Raw genomic sequence first — 19943 nt, 5'->3', positions numbered from 1 at the left:
CAGAGATCTGCAAATAGCTGTGCAGCAACACTCCATCAAACCTGACAGAGCTTGAGAGCATCTGCAGAGAGGAATGGGAGAAACTCCCCAAATACAGGTGTGCCAAGCTTATAGTGTCATACCCAAGAATACTCGAGGCTGTAATCTCAACAAAGTACTGAGTAAAGGGTCTAAATACTTATGTAAAAGTGATCTTTTTTTAATTTTTTTATATCATTATATATCATTTCAGTCTCACCTTGATGACTTGCTCAGAGATGGGCTCCTGTTTGTAGTGGGTCCCATACCATTCCTCAGTCTTGTCGGTCTGCCCTTCAAACGACTTTGAGACAACTGCGACTCTGCAGTGAGAGGATGGACAGAAACAGGTCTCATTATTAGCATTTATAAACCCCCTTGTCAGATCGTTTTAGAGTCAGACACACTCCATTTTCCCTGAGCAGCCTACGGAAGATTTGTATATCGCCCTTATGACATCACTCGAGTGCCTTCCATAGCCCTTTCTATATCAGTGTTCTATTTGTAGGATGCCAATAGTAGTGACTGAAGTAGAGCAGTAGTGACAGTAGTGGTAGTAATACTGCAGAATGTGTTATTGAGCACCCCATTGATTCAGGTTCAACAGTTTCTTAAAGTTCTCTTAATTCAACAGTGTGAGGTTTAGGTGAATGTTAAACGTCCAATGCGGCGATTTCAATCTCAATATGAAATCATTTCAGGGTAACAATTAAGTACCTTACTGTGATTTTGATTTAACAATGGTCAAAAATTAAAAAAAATCTTAGCAAAGAGCAATTTCTCAAGCAAGAATTTAGCTAGGACTGTCTGGGAGTGGGCTGAGTAGGGATATTTTTTTATATATATTTTTCCTTTGTCATTATGGGGTATTGTGTGTAGATTGAGACACTTTTTTAAATACATTTTTAAATAAGGCTGTACCGTAACAAAATGTGGAAAAAGTCAAGTGGTCTGAATACTTTCCGAATGCAATGTTGGAACATTGCTGTGGGGACTTGCATCCATTCAGCCACATGAGCATTAGTGAGGTCTGGCACTGATTTTGGGCAATTAGGCCTGACTCGCAGTCGCCGTTCCAATTCATCCCAAAGGTGTTCGATGGGGTCGAGGTCAGGGCTCTGTGCAGGCCAGTCAAGTTCTTCCATACTGATCTCGACAAACCATTTCTGTATGGACCTCGCTTTGCGCACTAGGGCATTGTCATGCTGAAACAGGAAAGGGCCTTCCCCAAACTGTTGCCACAAAGTTGAAAGCACAGAATTGTCTAGAATGTCATTGTATGCTGTACGATTAACATTTCCCTTAACTGGAACTAAGGGGCCTAGACCGAACCATGAAAAACAGCCCTAGACCATTATACCTCCTCCACCAAACTTCACTGTTGGCACTGTGCATTCGGCATGTAACCAAACCCAGATTAGTCTATGGAGATTGCATGGCTGTGTGCTCGATTTTATATACCTGTCAGCAACGGGTGTGGCTGAAATAGCCTAATCCAATCATTTGAAGGGTTGTCCACATACTTTTGTATATATAGTGTAGATGGACTGCTGTGCCACTCGGGAGACCCTAAGGCACTGCATCTCATTGCGATAGGTGTCACTATAGACACCATGGTTCGATTCCAGGCTGTATCACAACCGGCCCATAGGGTGGCGCACAATTGGCCCAGCGTCATCCGGGTTTGGCCGGTGTAGGCCGTCATTGTAAATAAGAATTTATTCTTAACTGACCTGCCGAGTTAAATAATTAAAATGTTTAAAAAATTTAATAGCTTCTGGATGTAGTCTTTTTCAAGGACATTACAAATATGTTTATCAAAATGCACTTCAAAACAGAAGTCTCATAGGCGTGTATTCTTAGTTGAGTGGAGCGCTGGTACCCTTGTAACACTACTGAGCCAAACTGACCGAGCTGAGCCAATCTGGACTGCGCTGGTTTGATTATACATCCGCCACAGTTGCTGAAACTATGCTGGAAAGAAGAATGTGAAAATAGAATAAAAACAAGCCAGTAAAGTATCGTTCGGGTCGGCATGATAGTGTGAAAAGGGTATAGGAGAGCAGAGCAAACACTGTTAGTGGCCTGGGGAAGAGCTGGAACTAACCTGACGTATTCTGGCCTCAGCTTGTCCAGCACCATCTCTATCAGGTCTGGCCTGAAGTCCTCCAGTAGGTACTCTGCTGCTAGGATCTCCTCCAGAGGGTAGTACTGCAAAACAAAGGACAAAAATAAATAAAACAGGTTTAGGGGCTAACAATGGGGAAGGCATTTGACTAACACCTGCAGGGGAACACAGTTCACTGGAGCACAGTGATACAGAACTAGTGCTCTGCTTATTTCACAGAAAAAAAAAGATAAGCACACACAGGAATGAAAACCAACAGACCAAAATACACTGGAGATCCTACCCTCTATGACTGCCTTGATAACATAGTAATATTTTGACTCTAGCAGGAATGTCAGTTTAATTTAGACTGGGGCTGAGTCTGCTGAATCTTTACCCACAAAATAAGAGACTGGTAGACAAGGCAGTCTGATGAGATCATCGTCATCAAACAGAGCTGCAGTGCATCACAGTGGAGATGACCTTAAGAAATGGAGAGAGCACCACCTACGTGCAGTAATCCAGACACTTTGGAGGTGTAGCCACGGGGCCGCTCCTTGTCCTTGAACCTGAAGGCCACTGTGTTTAGGTCCTGCGGAGGAGAGACACGTCAATCACATGTCAATCACATGCAAATAAAGCATATTACATACAACAGAGGATTGAGCAACACAATGAGACAATTCAGATGTAATCCATGTGTACTGTTAAATACACCAGAGGTTTAACTATGAGGCCAACAAAAAGACGAGTTGAGCCTGTTTCTTGGTCTTGGTCCAAAAGGACTATACATAAATAGTTGACTGATTGTTTCAGAGTGGCTACCTGCCCCTCTGAAACTAGCCAGAGCTCAGAGACTAGAAGTGAGTGGTACTACAGTGCACTCCATCCACTTACCTTGCACTCCATGAAGACCCACTCCTGAGGCCCCTTCATGCGCAGCTTCTGGATGTACTGGAACATGTGGAAGATGATGTCATCCACGTGCACTACAGAAACAAAATGACACTTCAGTGCACGTGGTTGTGAATACAGTGCATTCGGTTGTGCATACGGAAAGGATTCAGACCCCTTGACTTTTCCCACATCGTTACATTAGACTTATTCTAAAATGTACTAAATTGTTTTTCCCCTTCATCAATCTACACACAATACCCCATAATGACAAAGCAAAAACAGGTTTTTAGAAATTTTTGCAAATGTATATATATAAAAAAAAGAAATGAAATATCACATTTACATAAGTATTCAGACCCTTTACTCAGTACTTTGTTGAAGCGCCTTTGGCACTGACTACAGCCGAGTCTTCATGGGTATGATGGTACATACTTGTATTTAGGGAGTTTCTCTCATTCTTCTCTGCAGATTCTCTCAAGCTCTGTCAGGTTGGATGGGGAGTGTTGCTGTACAGCTATTTTCAGGTCTCTTCAGAAATGTTCTATCGGGTTCAAGTCCATGCTCTGGCTGGGCCACTCAAGGACATTGAGACTTGTTCCGAAGCCACTCCTGCGCTGTCTTGGCTGTGTGCTTAGGGTCATTGTCCTGTTGAAAGTTGAACCCATGCCCCAGTCTGATGTCCTGAGCGCTCTGGGGCAGGTTCTCTTTGAGGATCTCCGTACTTTCCTCCGTTCATCTTTCCCTCGATCCTGACTGGTCTCCCAGTACCTGCCGCTGAAAAACATCCCCACAACATGATGCTGCCACCACCATGCTTCACCGTAGAGATGGTGACCAAGACCCTTCTCCCCCGACTGCTCAGTTTGGCCAAGCAGCCAGCTCTAGGAAGAGTCTTGGTGGTTCCAAACTGTGTTCTTGGGGACACAGTTGTGTCTCGACAATCCTGTCGTCTCAGATCTCTACCGACAATTCCTTCAATCTCTTCTGCTCTGATATGCACTGTCAACTGTGGGACCTTATATAGACAGGCGTGTGCCTTTCCAAATCATGTCCAATCAATTGAATTTACCACAGGTGGACTCCAATCAAGTTGTAGAAACATCTCAAGGATGAAAAGGATGCACCTGAGCTCAATTTCGAGTCTCATAGCAAAGGGGCTGAATACATATGTAAATAAGGTTTGCGAAAATGTCTAAATACCTGTTTTCGCTTCGTCATTATGGGGTATTGTGTGTAGATGTATTTATTTATTTAATCCATTTCAGAACAAGGCTGGAATGTAGCAAAATGTGGAAAAAGTCAGACTTCTGAATACTTTCCGAATGCACTGTACACCACACACAGACAGCATGAGGGTGTGGGCACATACACATGAACAAAACCAAACACAATCCCTGAGATTCTAATGCTTACAGAGTCCCTCCTCTGTCAGGTCCACATTGATGATGAAGAACATGAAGCCTTTAGCTCCCTCTTTCTGGCCTCCGACCAGCGTGTTTACCCAGCCTGCACAAGAATAAAGGGCATAGCTCTCATGATCAATTCAAATACAAACACTTCCACAGCATGAACGGTCAGTATAAACGCTTGATTAATTAGACTGTTACATATTTCTACATTTTATTCATATAGCATAGAGTCTTATCCATAGCGACTTATAGTTACTGCATTCATCTTGAGATCTCTAAGTGGGACAACCACATATCTGTCATAGTAAGTACACCCCCCCCCACACACACACACACACAAAACAAATAAAGTACCTATCAGCAAAGTCAGTACAAGTAAAAATTGTGTTGTTTTTTAAATCAAGTGTGAATATAGTTCATAAAAAAGGGGGGGGGGGGGGGGGGGGTTTGCTGTGAGATTTTTTAAGAAAAAGTATGGTTTCAGCCATTTTCAGAAGATGGGCAGGGACTCTTCTGTCCTTGCTTCAGAAGGAAGCTGGTTCCAACACTGGGTTGCCAGGACCGAGAAGGGCTTTGACTGGGCTGAGCGGGAGCTGCCCTCCCGTAGTGGTGGGAGGTCCAAGAGACCAGAGGTGGCAGGACTGAGTACTCAGTTTGCAGCGAGTTTCTACCATTCTATCAAGCCCTAAATCTTAAAACGGAGATTCTCTTTATCATAGCCCTCTGGCCTACCTTTGGATTTGAGCTCAGACAGCAGGCTCCCTGGGCCCTCGTGGCCTATCAGGTGGCCCAGGTAGTGGCCTGGGTTGGACTTGTAGTACTTCTGCAGGTCTGGGATAGGGAACGTCACATACAGGTTCCTAATGTCCTTGATAGGCACCACTTTGTAGAATTGCTATGAAGGAAAATTAGGGATGAGATATTTGAATTGAGACAACAAAAAGTACCTCAGTAGCACAACTTTTCCATGGGATGATGTATTTGATTGTGTATCCATATATTTATTTGTATCTTGGAGGGAGAAACTAAGGAGCTCACCCTGAGGTGCTCCTCCTGGAAGGGGTGGTTGGGGAACTCGGGGATAGGCACATTCTTGTTCTCCACTTCGCCAAACAGCTTGACCACCATGGTGGTGAGCTCATCTAATGACTCTGTGTGAATGAGAAAAAGGGCGAGATTAGTTTAATTTATTAAGACACTCAATCTTCCTGGATTCATACTCAAACCATTCAAATGACAAAACACTTCAAATACACTTAGTCGGAAGTTTACATACACCTTAGCCAAATACATTAAAACTCAGTTTCACAATTCCTGACATTTAATCCTAGTAAAAATTCCCCGTTTTAGGTCAGTTAGGATGACCACTTTATTTTAATAATGTGAAATGTCAGAATAATAGTAGAGAGAAGGATTTATTTCAGGTTTTATTTCTTTCCTCACATTCCCAGTGGGTCAGAAGTTTACATACACTAAATTAGTATTTGGTAGCATTGCCTTTTAAATGGTTTAACTTGGGTCAAACGTTTCGGGTTAGCTTTCCACAAGCTTCCCACAATAAGTTGGGTGAATTTTGGCCCATTCCTCCTGACAGAGCTGGTGTTACTGAGTCAGGTTTGTAGGCCTCTTTGCTCGCACATGCTTTTTCAATTCTGCCCACAAATTTTCTTTAGGATTGAGGTCAGGGCTTTGTGATGGCCACTCCAATACCTTGACTTTGTTGTCCTTAAGCCATTTTGCCACAACTTTGGAAGTATGCTTGGGGTCATTGTCCATTTGGAAGACCCATTTGCGACCAAGCTTTAACTTCCTGACTGATGTCTTGAGAAGTTGCTTCAATATATCCACATCATTTTCGTGCCTCATGATGCCATCTATTTTGTGAAGTGCACTAGTCCATCCTGCAGTAAAGCACCCTCACAACATGATGCTGCCACCTCCGTGCTTCACGGTTGGGATGGTGTTCTTTGGCTAGCAAGCCTCCGCCTTTTTCCTCCAAACATAACGATGGTCATTATGGCCAAACAGTTCTATTTCTGTTTCATCAGACCAGAGGACATTTCTCCAAGAAATATGATTTTTGGCCCCCTGTGCAGTTGCAAACCGTAGTCTGGCTTTTTTTATGGCGGTTTTGGAGCAGTGGCTTCTTCCTTGCTGAGCGGCCTATCAGGTTATGTCGATACAGGACTCGTTTTACTGTGGATATTGATACTTTGTACCTGTTTCCTCCAGCATCTTCACCAGGTCCTTTGCTGTTGTCTTGGGATTGATTTGCACTTTTCGCACCAAAGTACGTTCATCTCTAGGAAACAGAACCCGTCTCCTTCCTGAGCGGTATGACGGCTGCGTGGTCCCATGGTGTTTATACTTGCGTACTATTGTTTGTACAGATGAAGGTGGTACCTTCAGGCATTTGGAAATTGCTCCCAAGGATGAACCAGACTTGTGGAGGTCTACAGTTTATTTTCTGAGGTCTTGGCTGATTTGTTTTGATTTTCCCATGATGTCAAGCAAAGAGGCACCGAGTTTGAAGGTATGCCTTAAAATACATCCACAGGTACACTTCCAATTGACTGAAATTATGTCAACTAGCCTATCAGAAGCTTATAAAGCCATGACATTTTCTGGAATTTTCCAAGTTGTTTAAATGCACGGTCAACGTAGTGTATGTAAACTTCTGACCCACTGGAATTGTGATACAGTGAATTATAAGTGAAATAATCTGTCTGTAAACAATTGTTGGAAAAATTACTTGTGTCACGCACAAAGTAGATGTCCTAACCAACTTGCCAAAACTATAGTTTGTTAACAAGACATTTTTGGAGTGGTTAAAAAACTAGTTTTAATGACTCCAACCTAAGTGTATGTAAACTTCCGACTTCAACTGTATACTATAACTGTCATGTAGCATTTAATTGCATGTACATGAAGCACTGTTTCCATCCTGTAAGTTAGGTTTGGAATCTTGTACAGTAACAAGAGCGGTCAATAATGCTAGCAAAATGTGCCCAGACAGTATCAACCGTGTAGCTGTGAAAGCCATTCATGAAGTCATGCCATTGTAAACCCAGCTGCCAAGTGCAAGCCCATTTCATTTCACTATAGAGGACATGGTGTCACTAAATGGACCATTTCAACTGGTAATGAACACACCAGTGACACAGCCTACTGTATTCCCCAGTGACTCGTTGGATCATGGCTCGTCTGTGGCTCACAGAATTGGAAAGGTGAACAAGGGTTATTTGGGATTTTTTTTACTGGGGCTGGTGGGGACACAGTATTAAAGGGGAAATGAACTGCAACTGTAAAAGTAGACGTCCTTATATTAATTATTATTCTCTTTGGTCCTGATCCCTGCTTACACTGAAATGTACGGTATTACATTCGAAGGCAGGGTTTCCCAAACTCATTTGGTTTTTTGGCCTTGCACTACACAGCTGATTCAAATAACCAAGCTTTGATTATTTGAATCAGATGTGTAGTGCTAGGGGGGGAAAAACTAAAAGTGCACTTAGGGGGAACCAAAGTTTTTCGTTTGGAAGAAGTAGGCAGTGGTCTGATGCCGAACAATAAAGGAAATTCATATGAGCTCCACAACGCCTACTTCACCCATGCTCTACCAAGGTTTTCCAGCACACAGCTTTGACCTACTACAGTAGCTGTGTTGGTATTGTACTTGAAACTATGTGTAGGCAGGTTTGCTTAGGATTTAAACCTTCTCAAACAGCCTAATTCATATTCTTAGAGGAGGTGCTTCCACAATAATGTGATTTGTACAGCATACAAGTTCAAGTATTGGATTCTTCACACAAACGCCACACTAATTCCATGCTTCCTGTTTCAAGCTGTTTTTAAATGATATGAAAGCAAGCTTTGCTTTCATACTTATAAGACCAACATGATTGATTGAGGCGTTTTGTCTTGTGGTAATGTGGTGCCTGCCTGTACTTCCTTAAATCTTTTTAGCAATACATGTCATTGAGAAAAAAATATTTCATAACATATTTTGGGGGTCAGTAGGTGCCCAACATAACAACAGGTGGTGGTGTGTTGGACAGTCACACATATATAGAGGTCTATAGAGCCTGTCTCCCTCCATTCCTCATTTCTGTAATCGTTAGCTTACCTGTAGATTGACATAAGCTCAGAAACACTTGTTTTGCAAGCATGATCCTGTTTTATCAATTGCTGTGCTGATCAATGGGCAGTTCATTACCTCCGTCAAATGAATGTAGCTTAAAGTTGTGTATTTCTAATTATTTTTGCAATAAAGGTGACGCTACAATACACATTTACAATTGGCCTATTTCTAAAAACACATACACATACTATGTACGTACATACATATACACATATATGTACGTATGTGTGCGTACGTACATACGTACGTACATAGATATACACATATATGTGCGTACATACATAGATATACACATGTATATGTACGTATGTGTGCGTACATACGTACATACATACATATACACATTATTTTTAATAGCAGGACACTGTAAAGTCCATTGTTCCTCTAAAGAATATACATTAGGCTGTTTGAGAAGGTTTGAATCCTTTCCGGCTTCAGACCAATGCCTACCTCTCACCGTAAGGTGATTATACAACATATCCACATGCAAAAAGTGTCCTCAAAAAATGTCATTTTCACTTAAAAATATATATATTTAAATGAATGTGTTTTGTCACAATTTATTGTCCAGGGCCTGGTTCCCCAAAATCATCTTAAGGCTAAGTTCATCGTTAGAACCTTCATAGGCGCTTCGTTAAATCTCAGAGCTGTTTCCCCAAAACCATCGTTACTAAAGTTGCACTTGAAAAAAAATTGTGATTTACCGACTGCCTCAGACCACTCGTAGAACAGCTAACTCCGGTCCAGCCTATATTTGCTCCAATCATAGACGCCTATAAGTGGTTCAGATTTGGTCTGGTCCGGAATGAGAAGTGAAATATTCTTCCTCAGTTGTTCATTTTCTTGAAATGTAAAGGCACAACCTAGAGTCGAGCCAATGTCTTAAGTAGATTAACATGTTATGAGACGTTTTCATTTTCGACAAAAACTTCATATCGAAGGAGTGCTTTTGATTTGACGGCGGCACATGCACAGTTCGCTGCGAGACGATCGCTAGATCCGATGATCTGTTTCTGCGCATGAGCTTAGCTAGCCAACGTCACCATGACATTGCCTACAAGCAGGATCTGGGATTTCCATTAGGGAAGCAGTTTCTGCCCATCTTCTGCACAATCAATCACTCCAGTGTTTAATTGGTATATTGTAATTACTTCGCCACCGTGGCCTATTTATTGCCTTACCTCCCTTATCTTACCTCATTTGCACACACTGTATATAGATTTTTTCTACTGTATTATTGACTGCATGTTTGTTTATTCCATGTGTAGCTCTGTTGTTGTAGTATGTGTCGAACTGCTTTGCTTTATGTAACCGATGTGAAATGGCTAGCTTGATGGCGGTGTGCGCGCTAATAGCGTTTCAAATCGGTGACGTCACTCGCACTGAGACCTTGAAGTAGTTGTTCCCCTTGCTCTGCAAGGGCCACGGCTTTTGTGGAGCGATGGGTAACGATGCTTCGAGGGTGGCTGTTGTCGATGTGTGCAGAGGGTCCCTGGTTCGAGCCCAGGTAGGGGCGAGGAGAGGGACGGAAGCTATACTGTTAAATTTATTCTTGGCCAGGTCGCAGTTGTAAATGAGAACTTGTTCTCAACTAGCCTATCTGGTTAATTAAAGGTGAAATAAAAAATAAAATAATCTTCGTACTACACTGCCTTTGCTATAGTCTCGTTTTAATTTTAACGTCTAGAATTTGAGCTAGGTAGTCACTATAGCCCCCACAATAATAAGTGATATAAGACCCATACTTTTAGTTGGAAGTTTTAGTTCAAACTTCGTATGCCTCTGGACAGCTGAGCAAACAGATGACTGCAGCACTTGGCTGAGTGTTTTGGGGGCTCAGTCCCAGACAGTTACAGGAGAGGAGTGTTTAGAAAAGCACTTCCTAGCCTTTAGTGTGACCTACGAGAGGATGTGAGAGCTTTTAGCTCTGTATAGCTGACAGGTTATTTCCTCCATCTAAACCAGATTAAGATCTCTGATCCAAGCAGCAACTCTGTCAGTGGTGGAAAAAAGTATCCAATTATAATACTTGAGTAAAAGTAAAGATAACTTAATAGAAAAGGACTCAAGTAAAAGTGAAAGTCACCCAGTAAAATCCTACTTGAGTAAAAGTCTAAAAGTATTTGGTTTTAAATACACTTAAGTATCAAAAGTAAATATAATTTCAAAAATATACTTAAGTATCGAAAGTAAAAGTGTAAAACATGTCAAATTCCTTATATTAAGCAAACCATTTTCTATTTACGGATAGCCAGGGGCATGCTCCAACACGCAAATGTACAAATGAAGCATGTGTTTAGTGAGTCCGCCAGATCAGAGGCAGTAGGGGATGACTAGAGATGTTCTCTTGATAAGTGTGTGAATTGAACAATTTTCCTGTCCTGCTAATCATTCAAAATGTAACGAGTACTTTTGGGTGTCAGGGAAAAAGTATGGAGTAAAAAGTACATCATTTTCTTTAGGAATGTAGTGAAGTAAAAGTAAAAGTTGTCAAAAATATAAATAGTAAAGTAAAGTACAGATACCCCAAAAAACGACTTAAGTAGTACTTCCAAGTATTTTCACCGAAGTACTTTACACCACTGTTGATTGTTAAATATGTGGACGTTGGTGTGTGCGGCTAACACCACACACACCCTTACCTCTTCCCAGCACACACAGTCCCATGAGGTTGGAGGAGTAGTAGGTGGAATGGAACTTCAGGAGCTCCTGGCGAATGTTGATCCCATCCTTGGATGGCCTGGTCTCCAGAGTCAACTTGTTACCTGAAAAATCAACCAGATCTCATTTTTAAACAGCTAGTCAATCCACCCATTCATGTTTTTGTAATATATGTACAATGCAGCGAGTGCTTGATCTAACTGGACAAAAGACTAGGGTCTTTATCGTCATATGATGTGTTGAAAAAAAAAAAAAACTGTCAGTGGCAAAAATGAGGACATCAAAGCATCAAATCAATTTGTAAAACGCCAGAATAGTCATCATCAATGAGGTCTTTATGAAACAGTCCACAGTGGGAGGGAGAATACATCCACTTATAAGGAAAACAAGCTTGTTCTAAGAAAACCAATGGGCGAACGAAATTAATCCCAACAGTGATGCTGATTCTGTCCTCTATGGGCTAGCACTTTACTAATTAGCCTACAGAACGACAGCCCAAATCTAGCACTTCATCTGTGGCAGGCTAGCTGGTGGGCATTTCCCTATGCTAAAACAAATAACAGAGCCACACAACATCTAGAACATCTGACTCGATTTATACTGTTAAAGGGGACCTTCACCACTTTATAGCCAAAATATTAATAATCTCCAGCACCATAATGTATACATGTGAAAATGTATTTGTGGTGAAGTGTCCCTTTAAGCATTTCTAAGAAATTGATGTTTTTGTGAAGGCTGTCATGACCGTGTTTGTCTCCGACATTCGCTTATTATTGAGTGTTTAGGCCAGAGCTGATCCAGTTTCCGTTATTAGCAGAAAATAAAGCTTATATAACTCAACACTGCCACCAGCTGGCTCTTCTGGGCTGGGAGCAGCTCTAAGTCTAATCATATGAGAACACAATTAGAGTGAGAGAAAGAGTCAGCACATTAAAGGCTGAGAGGATTTTAGTTGTTTTAAACAGGACTGCTGGGTCATGTTCATAACGGGAAAACTATACCTAAATGTTTTGCAACGGAAAAGGAAGTCCTGGTAGTCCCTCCATTTTCAGGCCTGTTTCAGTTTGTTGTATTCCGTTTTGTGCCTAACGAACATGACCGTGGGTTGATACATGCTGGGTTGGGTTGACCCCTATCTATAATATGTAAGGTGGCATGAGGTTTTTACCGGTCCCAAATTTGCTGAACGGGTGGTTGGGGTTGCCAGTGGCCTTCTCCAGCTGGAACAGTCTCCAGGCATCATTCATCAGGTTCTTCTCATGCTCGGAGTCCACAGCGTTCACCTCACGGTCCTTACAGCTCTCGTCAAACAACGGGCACAGGAAGAACTGAGCAAACCTTAAGATACATACAGGACAAGACATTAATTTAACAAGTTAACATGCATACTAAGCAAAAACAGCAGAACAGGCTATTTAGAATAGAACACTGGGGTCATTGGATGAGTCTTTTGAAAATTAACTTGATTGTTCTGGTGAAGGCCTTCAGGTGATGACTGTGCAAAAGGTGTATTAGGTGTGTGTGTGTGTGCTATTTATGACTCCAGACCAGAAGTTTTTGACAACAGTAAAATCCCACTGTCTGAATTCAGATGTATACTTTTCGTCTGCAGACTCAATAGACAGCAGTGACATTTGGCAGACCTGTACGCAAAGCTATCTGAATGGCACCGAGCAAGATCAACTGCCATGCAGAGCAGAATGACTGCAATTAAGTGAACTGGCCAAAGTAAATGCCATCCGCAGCGAGGCTTTGCACAGCCTGCAGCTACAGATTGTCAACATACGTAGCTGGATGAAACAGAAATCTGAGATGTCACACAAGCAAGTTGTCCAATTATATATTCAAACGGCCTTATACACCTGTAAAAACTATTATGGTAGCCCCGTACACCTATTTTCAACAACCATCCTTCGTTTGTAGCACTATTCTATGAAGGTTCATGATATGGATTTAAAAATGGCTTCCAAAACCCAGATCACAGACTCCAGTGTTCCATTACGTTCATGAGTGTTTGAAAAGAGAAAGCCTAATAAATAATGAAATGAATTGCTGTCCAGATGGTTTTCATGCATTACCAGCAGCATTATGGAACTATTAAGATGAGAAACTATGAGGCTTGAACAGGTGCTTCCTAGGCAATATTATTACAAAGTGGGTAAGCTTAACCCAAATCGACAGCTAGAGGATACACTCGTACTCCATCCAAAACACATCATTTAGGCAACACACAGTGGTCTTTATGGACTGAGAAAAGGCGGGTGTTCTAAAAAGGCCTCATCATTCAAGACGGGGACCCTTACTAAACCTGAAGTTTCCCCATCCAATGGTTTGTATGCTAACAGTAACCCTTCCAACTTACCCACGCCTAGTTAAGATGTGAGAGCTAAAGAAACCAATTCCATCCTTGAGGTCTCAGGTACTGGTAGGGGTGAAATTGACACTGGGACAGGTAACTGGAGACTCGTGTCCTGGTGGCTCTCTGGGATTAACGCCTGTGCTGTGTTCAGTACGTTTTTACGTTCTGGAACGTTCAATTGAACGGAAACGGTGCTGCACTGACCAACCAATTGAAAAACTGTGAGGGGGTTGGGTTGTAGAACGCTGACAGCATTACCACGGCCGTTTAAATACGTCGTCACTCTTTGCTACAGCCACACCGCGCCACACCCGCCAGACACGTGCAAACATACCTCAAAGTCCGTTCAAGAACGTACAGGAACGTTTTTGGGGAAACGTATTGTTCGTTACAAACCGTTGCGCAACATTGCACAAGTTCAAGCAAACTGAACGCACCTCAGGCAGACCCAGGGGATGGATCCCATATTAATATTTAGAGAACACCCACTTAGTCTACACACATCATGTGGCTCTATAGAACCTGAGTAGTTCATTATTCAACATCGAAAAACAACAGACGGCTCAGTTGAGTATGTAAAGAAAACTTATTTTACACCACTTCTCTGCCAACTAGAGGCCAGTCCAGTTTGGGAGGGATTTTACAGCAACATAAATTGGATAGTCATGAGGAAAAACATAATATTTCACAGCCTAATCGGGTTACAGTGGCACATCCAAGCTGTCAAAATGAGAGTCATGGGAGAATTTCTATGACATAACCTGGGTCATATTCAAAAAGCACCTAACGGAAGAAAGGAAACAAAAGGGGAAGGGCTAGCTGAACTTGTCCAATAAGAAACGCTTGTTGTCCAATAAGTCCATGTTGCAAAGACAAATTCAACATTGTGCCCTAATGAACGGCGAGTCTGTTGGTTCACCCACCTGTCCAGTGCTCCCTCCAGGTGCTCGTGGGATACGTCAAAGTAGTAGTTGGTGTGCTCTCCGCTGGTGAAGGCATTGGAGCTGCCAGCATGCTCACTGAGAAACTGGCTGTACTCATTCTCCTTGGGGTACTTCTCTGTGCCCAAGAACAGCATGTGTTCGCAGAAGTGGGCAATGCCTGATATGTTCCCTGGGTCCGACAAAGAACCTGAGGTTGTAGACATAAGTGTCGAACAGATAATTAGTATGTTTATTTGCTTCCACACACTGCTGCGCATAAAGTAAAACAAAGTCAATTGATGTTAAGCTGCTGGCAGCCATAACACTGGAAAGATGCTGTTTTTAACCACAGACACTAAAGGATTCAAGCTTTCAGGCTGGCATAGTTCAAATCCTGTTAAAGAGATTCTGTGGTACTTTTGTTTACTTTTTAACCAGTAGTTCTGAAAGTAGCACATACGAGCCAAAAGTGGTCTGTGAAAATTGTGTACTGTGTCACATATGTGCACGTCATTGCGCTCTCTCTGCTGTGTCCACTTAGCCATTGGGCCCGGCCTGCAACCTCATTGGCTAACGCTGGGCAGGTCTCTTGCTAGCTGTCACTCAAATGCGAGGGGCTGAAGCTCGTTGGCAAGAACTTGAATTGGTAGGGAGCTGGCCCATGTTGCAGGAAATTTAGGGAAAATGGCACGGCACAGCTTCAAGAAAAGTCGCTTTCAAACTAGGGATTTCGTGGCTAATTGAGGTAAAACAGTAATTCTGCTCATAGATTATGCACGTATGAACAACACATTGACACATCCAGCTCAAAGCGGGAGGTTTAAAAAATACTAATAAAAAATAGTACCCGGAGCATGTTTTTAAATTAAGGGACAAAAACAGAGGCAGAAAGAGACTGCCATAAAACGATACTCTTCAATGTGGACCTGTGGGAAATAAACTAGGAGTGAAAAAGAGAAATGGAAGCATAACATTGTCTCTGGTATTCGTGTAAAATGTGAACGGGGGTTGAAGCAAATAAATAAAGATACAGAAAGAGAGGTAACATTTAAGGAGGGATAGGATTTGCTATGGGATGAGGAGAGAGGGGTAGAGACACCTGTGGAAAAATAATGAAAGAGGGAGACCAGGGGTCCTGGTGTTAAGAACAGGGCTGGGAGACTGCCTGGAGCCTAGGCTAGAGGTGGTGAATACTGCACCTATGTTGACGTCCAGCCCTGCTGAGGACTTGTCTGTGGTGGGGTCACTGATGAGCACGGCCTTCAGGCCATTGGTGAACTCTAGACCCCTGTAGACCCGTTTGTCCTCTGGAGAGCGGACGATCTCACTGACCACCCTCTTCATGGCAGGGTCTGTCATTCTGAGGGGCAGAGACAACAAGCCTGTACAGCACAGGGCATAATCTTGTTATTATTCTACCCACTATTTAGAATTTGACTAGACAAGCAATCTACAGACAGGTGGACGTCACAATGATTTTTTTTTTAACATGGGGGGGAATGTATATTGGCGAGCATTCTGAGTGATGCAATGTGGATGGACTTCCCAAACTGAAGTGTAATATTTAGACAGTGCTCTCAATCAAGGTGGAGGACTGACTGCCCTTCATAGGCTGAGCAGACGCCAGCATTCAGTAAACAGTTTTTACAAATACATTGAAAATAAACAATGAATTCAACAGGCAGATATGCAGAATTGAATAGGTTGACCTGGAAATTAGGTTTAAATATCTGGGTGTATCACCCAGTCCACTATGAAAACAGCAAACACATGGATTAATGTTACTAACCACACTCCTCAATAAATGAACAATGTACCGTTAAACAGCTCTGTACACCAAGTAAACAAATCATATTAGCTATAATAGCTAGCTACTGGTTTACTACAAGCTAAGATACTTTGTTACAATATAACTAACTGCTTTAATTTTTTGTTCAAAGCACGAGTGTATTTTTAGGCTGGTTTGAGTTTGCAAATGAGCCGCACTGGGATAGCCGGGTGACGCCAGAAGAGATTAATCTCATTAACTGGCTAGCATGATTCCTAGGCTAGCTATCTAGGATTTGTGCGTAGCTGGTACACCCAGGTGAGGTAGCTATACTGGCTGGTTATAAATTAAGTGCATAGATCTTTCCTTGGTTAGCTAGCTATTAAAGATTATTTGCTACCTTGTGTTACGTAGCTAGCTATAAATGCTATTCTGCTAATGCTTAGTCAGAACGCGCTAGCTACTGCTGTCATTGTGTGGCTAAATAACGTTACAGTTAGCTGGTTAATTATTTGCTAATTTCATTAGATATTTTAAAGTGGATAGTATCTGACATTTAACACTCACTTAAAATGTTGATTAAAGTACAAACTATTCCCCGCAACCAGAAGCTGTCTCGTTAATAACTGGGCCGGTCGGCTAACACATTGCAGCATACTTCAGATAGACAAAATCAGGGAGAACTTCTTCTTCGATAGGTTTTAACGGCGGTTGGCATCCAAGAAATGTTGCATTACTGCCACCTACTAGACTGGAGTACTTTGCCCATAACTTGCCCATAACCCATAAACCCATAACCCATAAATAAACAAATACCCTACCATATTCTAACACTCACAAAAAAATAGAAATAACAGCAACCTACTCCACTATTTAAATCTATTTAGTCCTACCTCAGGCCAACAACCTGAAAGGAAGGGACACTGCCACTTAAGACACCCTGTAACCCTTCTGATGTCAAGTCTCGCACAACCAAATACCTCTCTGCAGCTGCCACCACAACCTACAGTTTCTGCTACTTACATTACTTCCCTGCAGTACAGTTTATAACCATTGCTATAAATGCTAAAAATGCAATCTTACTGAAACATATATCACTTGTTGGCCTATCCCTCTGTACTGGTACAGATCTACTACTCACACCACTCCTCTCAGGATCCCTCCCCTTTGACCCATCTTCCTCTACTTTCTTCACTAACTCAACACATGAGAACTTCTGCACTACTCTAACCCTGGAAACCTCAACCTGCCTCTCTCGCACAGGACATTTCTGATCCCCAGCCACATGGGCACCCCAACAATTAACACATACCACAACTTTCCCCAATGCTACACATTCCTTTGTCTCATGCCCTTCTGCACACGTCTCACATCTAGGAACCTCACTCCTACTCACTGCTGCCACATGCCCATAAGCTTGACACCTGTAACAATGTAATGTATTCGGCACAAAGCTTGTACAGGATAACTTATATATCCTAATATCACTTTGTCAGGTTTCTACGCATGAGCTTTGCAAGCCAACATCGCCATGCCATTGCCTACAGGTGTAATCGGGGATTTCTATTGGAGAAGCAGTTTTAGTGTCTTCCTACCAAAGATTTGTATAACTAAACCAAGATAGACCACAGCCTGTCGTTGCCAATGGGAACAAATTAGTCATAGTGGTCAGAACAAGCAAGGTGGTGGGAAGAGCCAAGCACGAGCTAGCGAGATCCTATTGGCGTGTTCTAGCATGCGTCTGCATTTTTCCGTTAGGGAACACCTCCTCTGTGAAGTGCGTGTGTGCAATAACTCAATTCACCTTTGCACTCCTAAGCAACGCAAATTTCTAAACGTTTGCAAAGGGTAAAGTCTACAAAACTTAATCCACTCAGTTCATAACAGATTTTAGTTTTGGGAAGAGAAAACTGTTTTGAGATAAAATGTTTCATCGATGAGAAAAGTTGCAGAATGTTGACCAAAATCCATCTAGTTCCATCTTCTCCCACTGCCAGGCATATTTGGTAGTGAGAGGAAACGCCAAGTGGATGCTTCAGATTTATAAATCCGGTGAAATATCTGTCTCATTGTTCTATCTGTGTTCCTACTGTACTGTCTTTGCCGTCATGGCACCATGTTGTAATAGACAAATGCCATCGACGCCAGAGATTCACGTAATCGGTAATGAATTGTGTAATTTATTTAATATCAGGGGTATTTACTAAAATACTATTCATTTAAAGTACAACACATACAACATGTGGACAAGTATGGTTTATATGGATGTGTCATGTTTAGATCAGAAAGTCGATTAATCAGCCTGATTGGATGAATCCACTTCTTTCCTAATGTGCCCATCTACCATCAGTTCATCGCACATAAATGACACTAAAACAAATAATAAATATTACATATACCGGTATACAGTGGTAGCTAGAATAAAGACTCGCCATTCAGTGGAGCAGTAGTGCTTGTATGCAATGAGACTAGCTAAGTCATTCCCAATGCAGTTATTGATGAATTTTCAATATCCTTAGCACACTGAACTGTCACTTTAGAATTTGTAACAGAATGGGGTGGTGCTTGTGTAACAGTACAACTTTAGTACGTCCCCTCGCCCCGACCCGGGCGCGAACCAGGGACCCTCTGCACACATCAACAACGGTCGCCCACGAAGCATCGTTACCCATCGCTCCACAAAGGCCGCGGCCCTTGCAGAGCAAGGCGCAACACTACTTCTAGGTTTCAGAGCAAGTGACGTAACTGATTGAAACGCTACTAGCGCGTACCCGCTAACTAGCTAGCCATTTCACATCCGTTACACTTGGTCCTCCTTTTCCTGTAGTCCACAATCATCTCCTTTGTCTTGGTTATGTTGAGGGATAGGTTGTTATTCTGGCACCACACGGCCAGGTCTTTGACTTCCTCCCTATAGGCTGTCTCGTCGTTGTCGGTGATCAGGCCTACCACTGTTGTGTCGTCTGCAAACTTAATGATGGTGTTGGAGTCATGCCTGGCCATGCAGTCGTGGGTGAACAGGGAGTACAGGAGGGGACTGAGCACGCACCCCTGGGGGCCTCCAGATGTGTTGCTACCTACCCTCACCACCTGGGGGCGGCCCGTCAGGAAGTCCAGGATCCAGTTGCAGAGGGAGGTGTTTATATGTAAGATGGCTAAATAAAGAGCGAAAGTGGTAATTGGTTATTATTATGTTATTATTTGTGCCCTGGTCCTATAAGAGCTCTTTGTCACTTACCATGAGCCGGGTTGTGACAAAAACTCACGCTCATCCTTCTGTTTAATAAATGTATTGTATAGTGTGTGTGTGGCATTCTTACAATGATGGTAAAAAACTATATTTGAGAGTGCGCTGACCCTGGTGCTAGAGGGGGTACGCAGCTGGAGGTTGAATGTTTGAAAGGGTATGGGACTATAAAAAATTTGGGAACTACTGTTTGTAAAGATCCGGGCCATTCGGGCCGGGTCTGATTGCCCTCTGGCTCATTGAGGGTCCAACTTTTTGGACCCGAAAAGTTGGACCCGAGAAGAATACAATTTTACAGTTCAGAAGACCTATTTTGAGATGAGCACACCAAATTTAGCATTGAGGTTGATTTAGGTACCCTGAAAAGATTTAGATATGGAGTCCCACAGATTTAAAAATAAATTAAATATGAT

The 19943-nt window shown here is 42.4% G+C and overlaps 1 protein-coding gene across 3 annotated transcripts in view; it reads right to left on the bottom strand.

Moving 5' to 3' along the window:
* Positions 1-16953, bottom strand: part of LOC120017537 (insulin-degrading enzyme) — a 40692-nt gene extending 23739 nt beyond the window's left edge. For 2 of the 3 annotated variants that reach the window (XR_005472120.1, XM_038960366.1), the window contains exons 1-12: positions 16851-16953; positions 15715-15897; positions 14516-14723; positions 12402-12571; positions 11215-11337; positions 5470-5582; positions 5164-5326; positions 4436-4528; positions 3023-3114; positions 2637-2717; positions 2126-2229; positions 239-341 (exon numbers count right to left, since the gene is read on the bottom strand). Coding sequence is in view for 2 of the 3 variants with exons in the window: in XM_038960366.1 (XP_038816294.1) it covers positions 239-341; positions 2126-2229; positions 2637-2717; positions 3023-3114; positions 4436-4528; positions 5164-5326; positions 5470-5582; positions 11215-11337; positions 12402-12571; positions 14516-14723; positions 15715-15874 (1410 nt within the window). In the remaining variant the exon portion in view is untranslated. Of the gene's footprint in view, positions 1-238; positions 342-2125; positions 2230-2636; positions 2718-3022; positions 3115-4435; positions 4529-5163; positions 5327-5469; positions 5583-11214; positions 11338-12401; positions 12572-14515; positions 14724-15714; positions 15898-16850 lie in introns of those variants that run through there. The other variant, XM_038960364.1, reaches the window with a different exon arrangement.
* Between the last annotated feature and the right edge of the window lie 2990 nt (positions 16954-19943).

The sequence above is a fragment of the Salvelinus namaycush genome, chromosome 22 (genome assembly GCF_016432855.1).
Source record: "Salvelinus namaycush isolate Seneca chromosome 22, SaNama_1.0, whole genome shotgun sequence".
NCBI classification, from domain to species: domain Eukaryota; kingdom Metazoa; phylum Chordata; class Actinopteri; order Salmoniformes; family Salmonidae; genus Salvelinus; species Salvelinus namaycush.
Note: the sequence above shows the minus strand (reverse complement) of the source record. Positions and strands in the feature narration are given on the sequence as shown.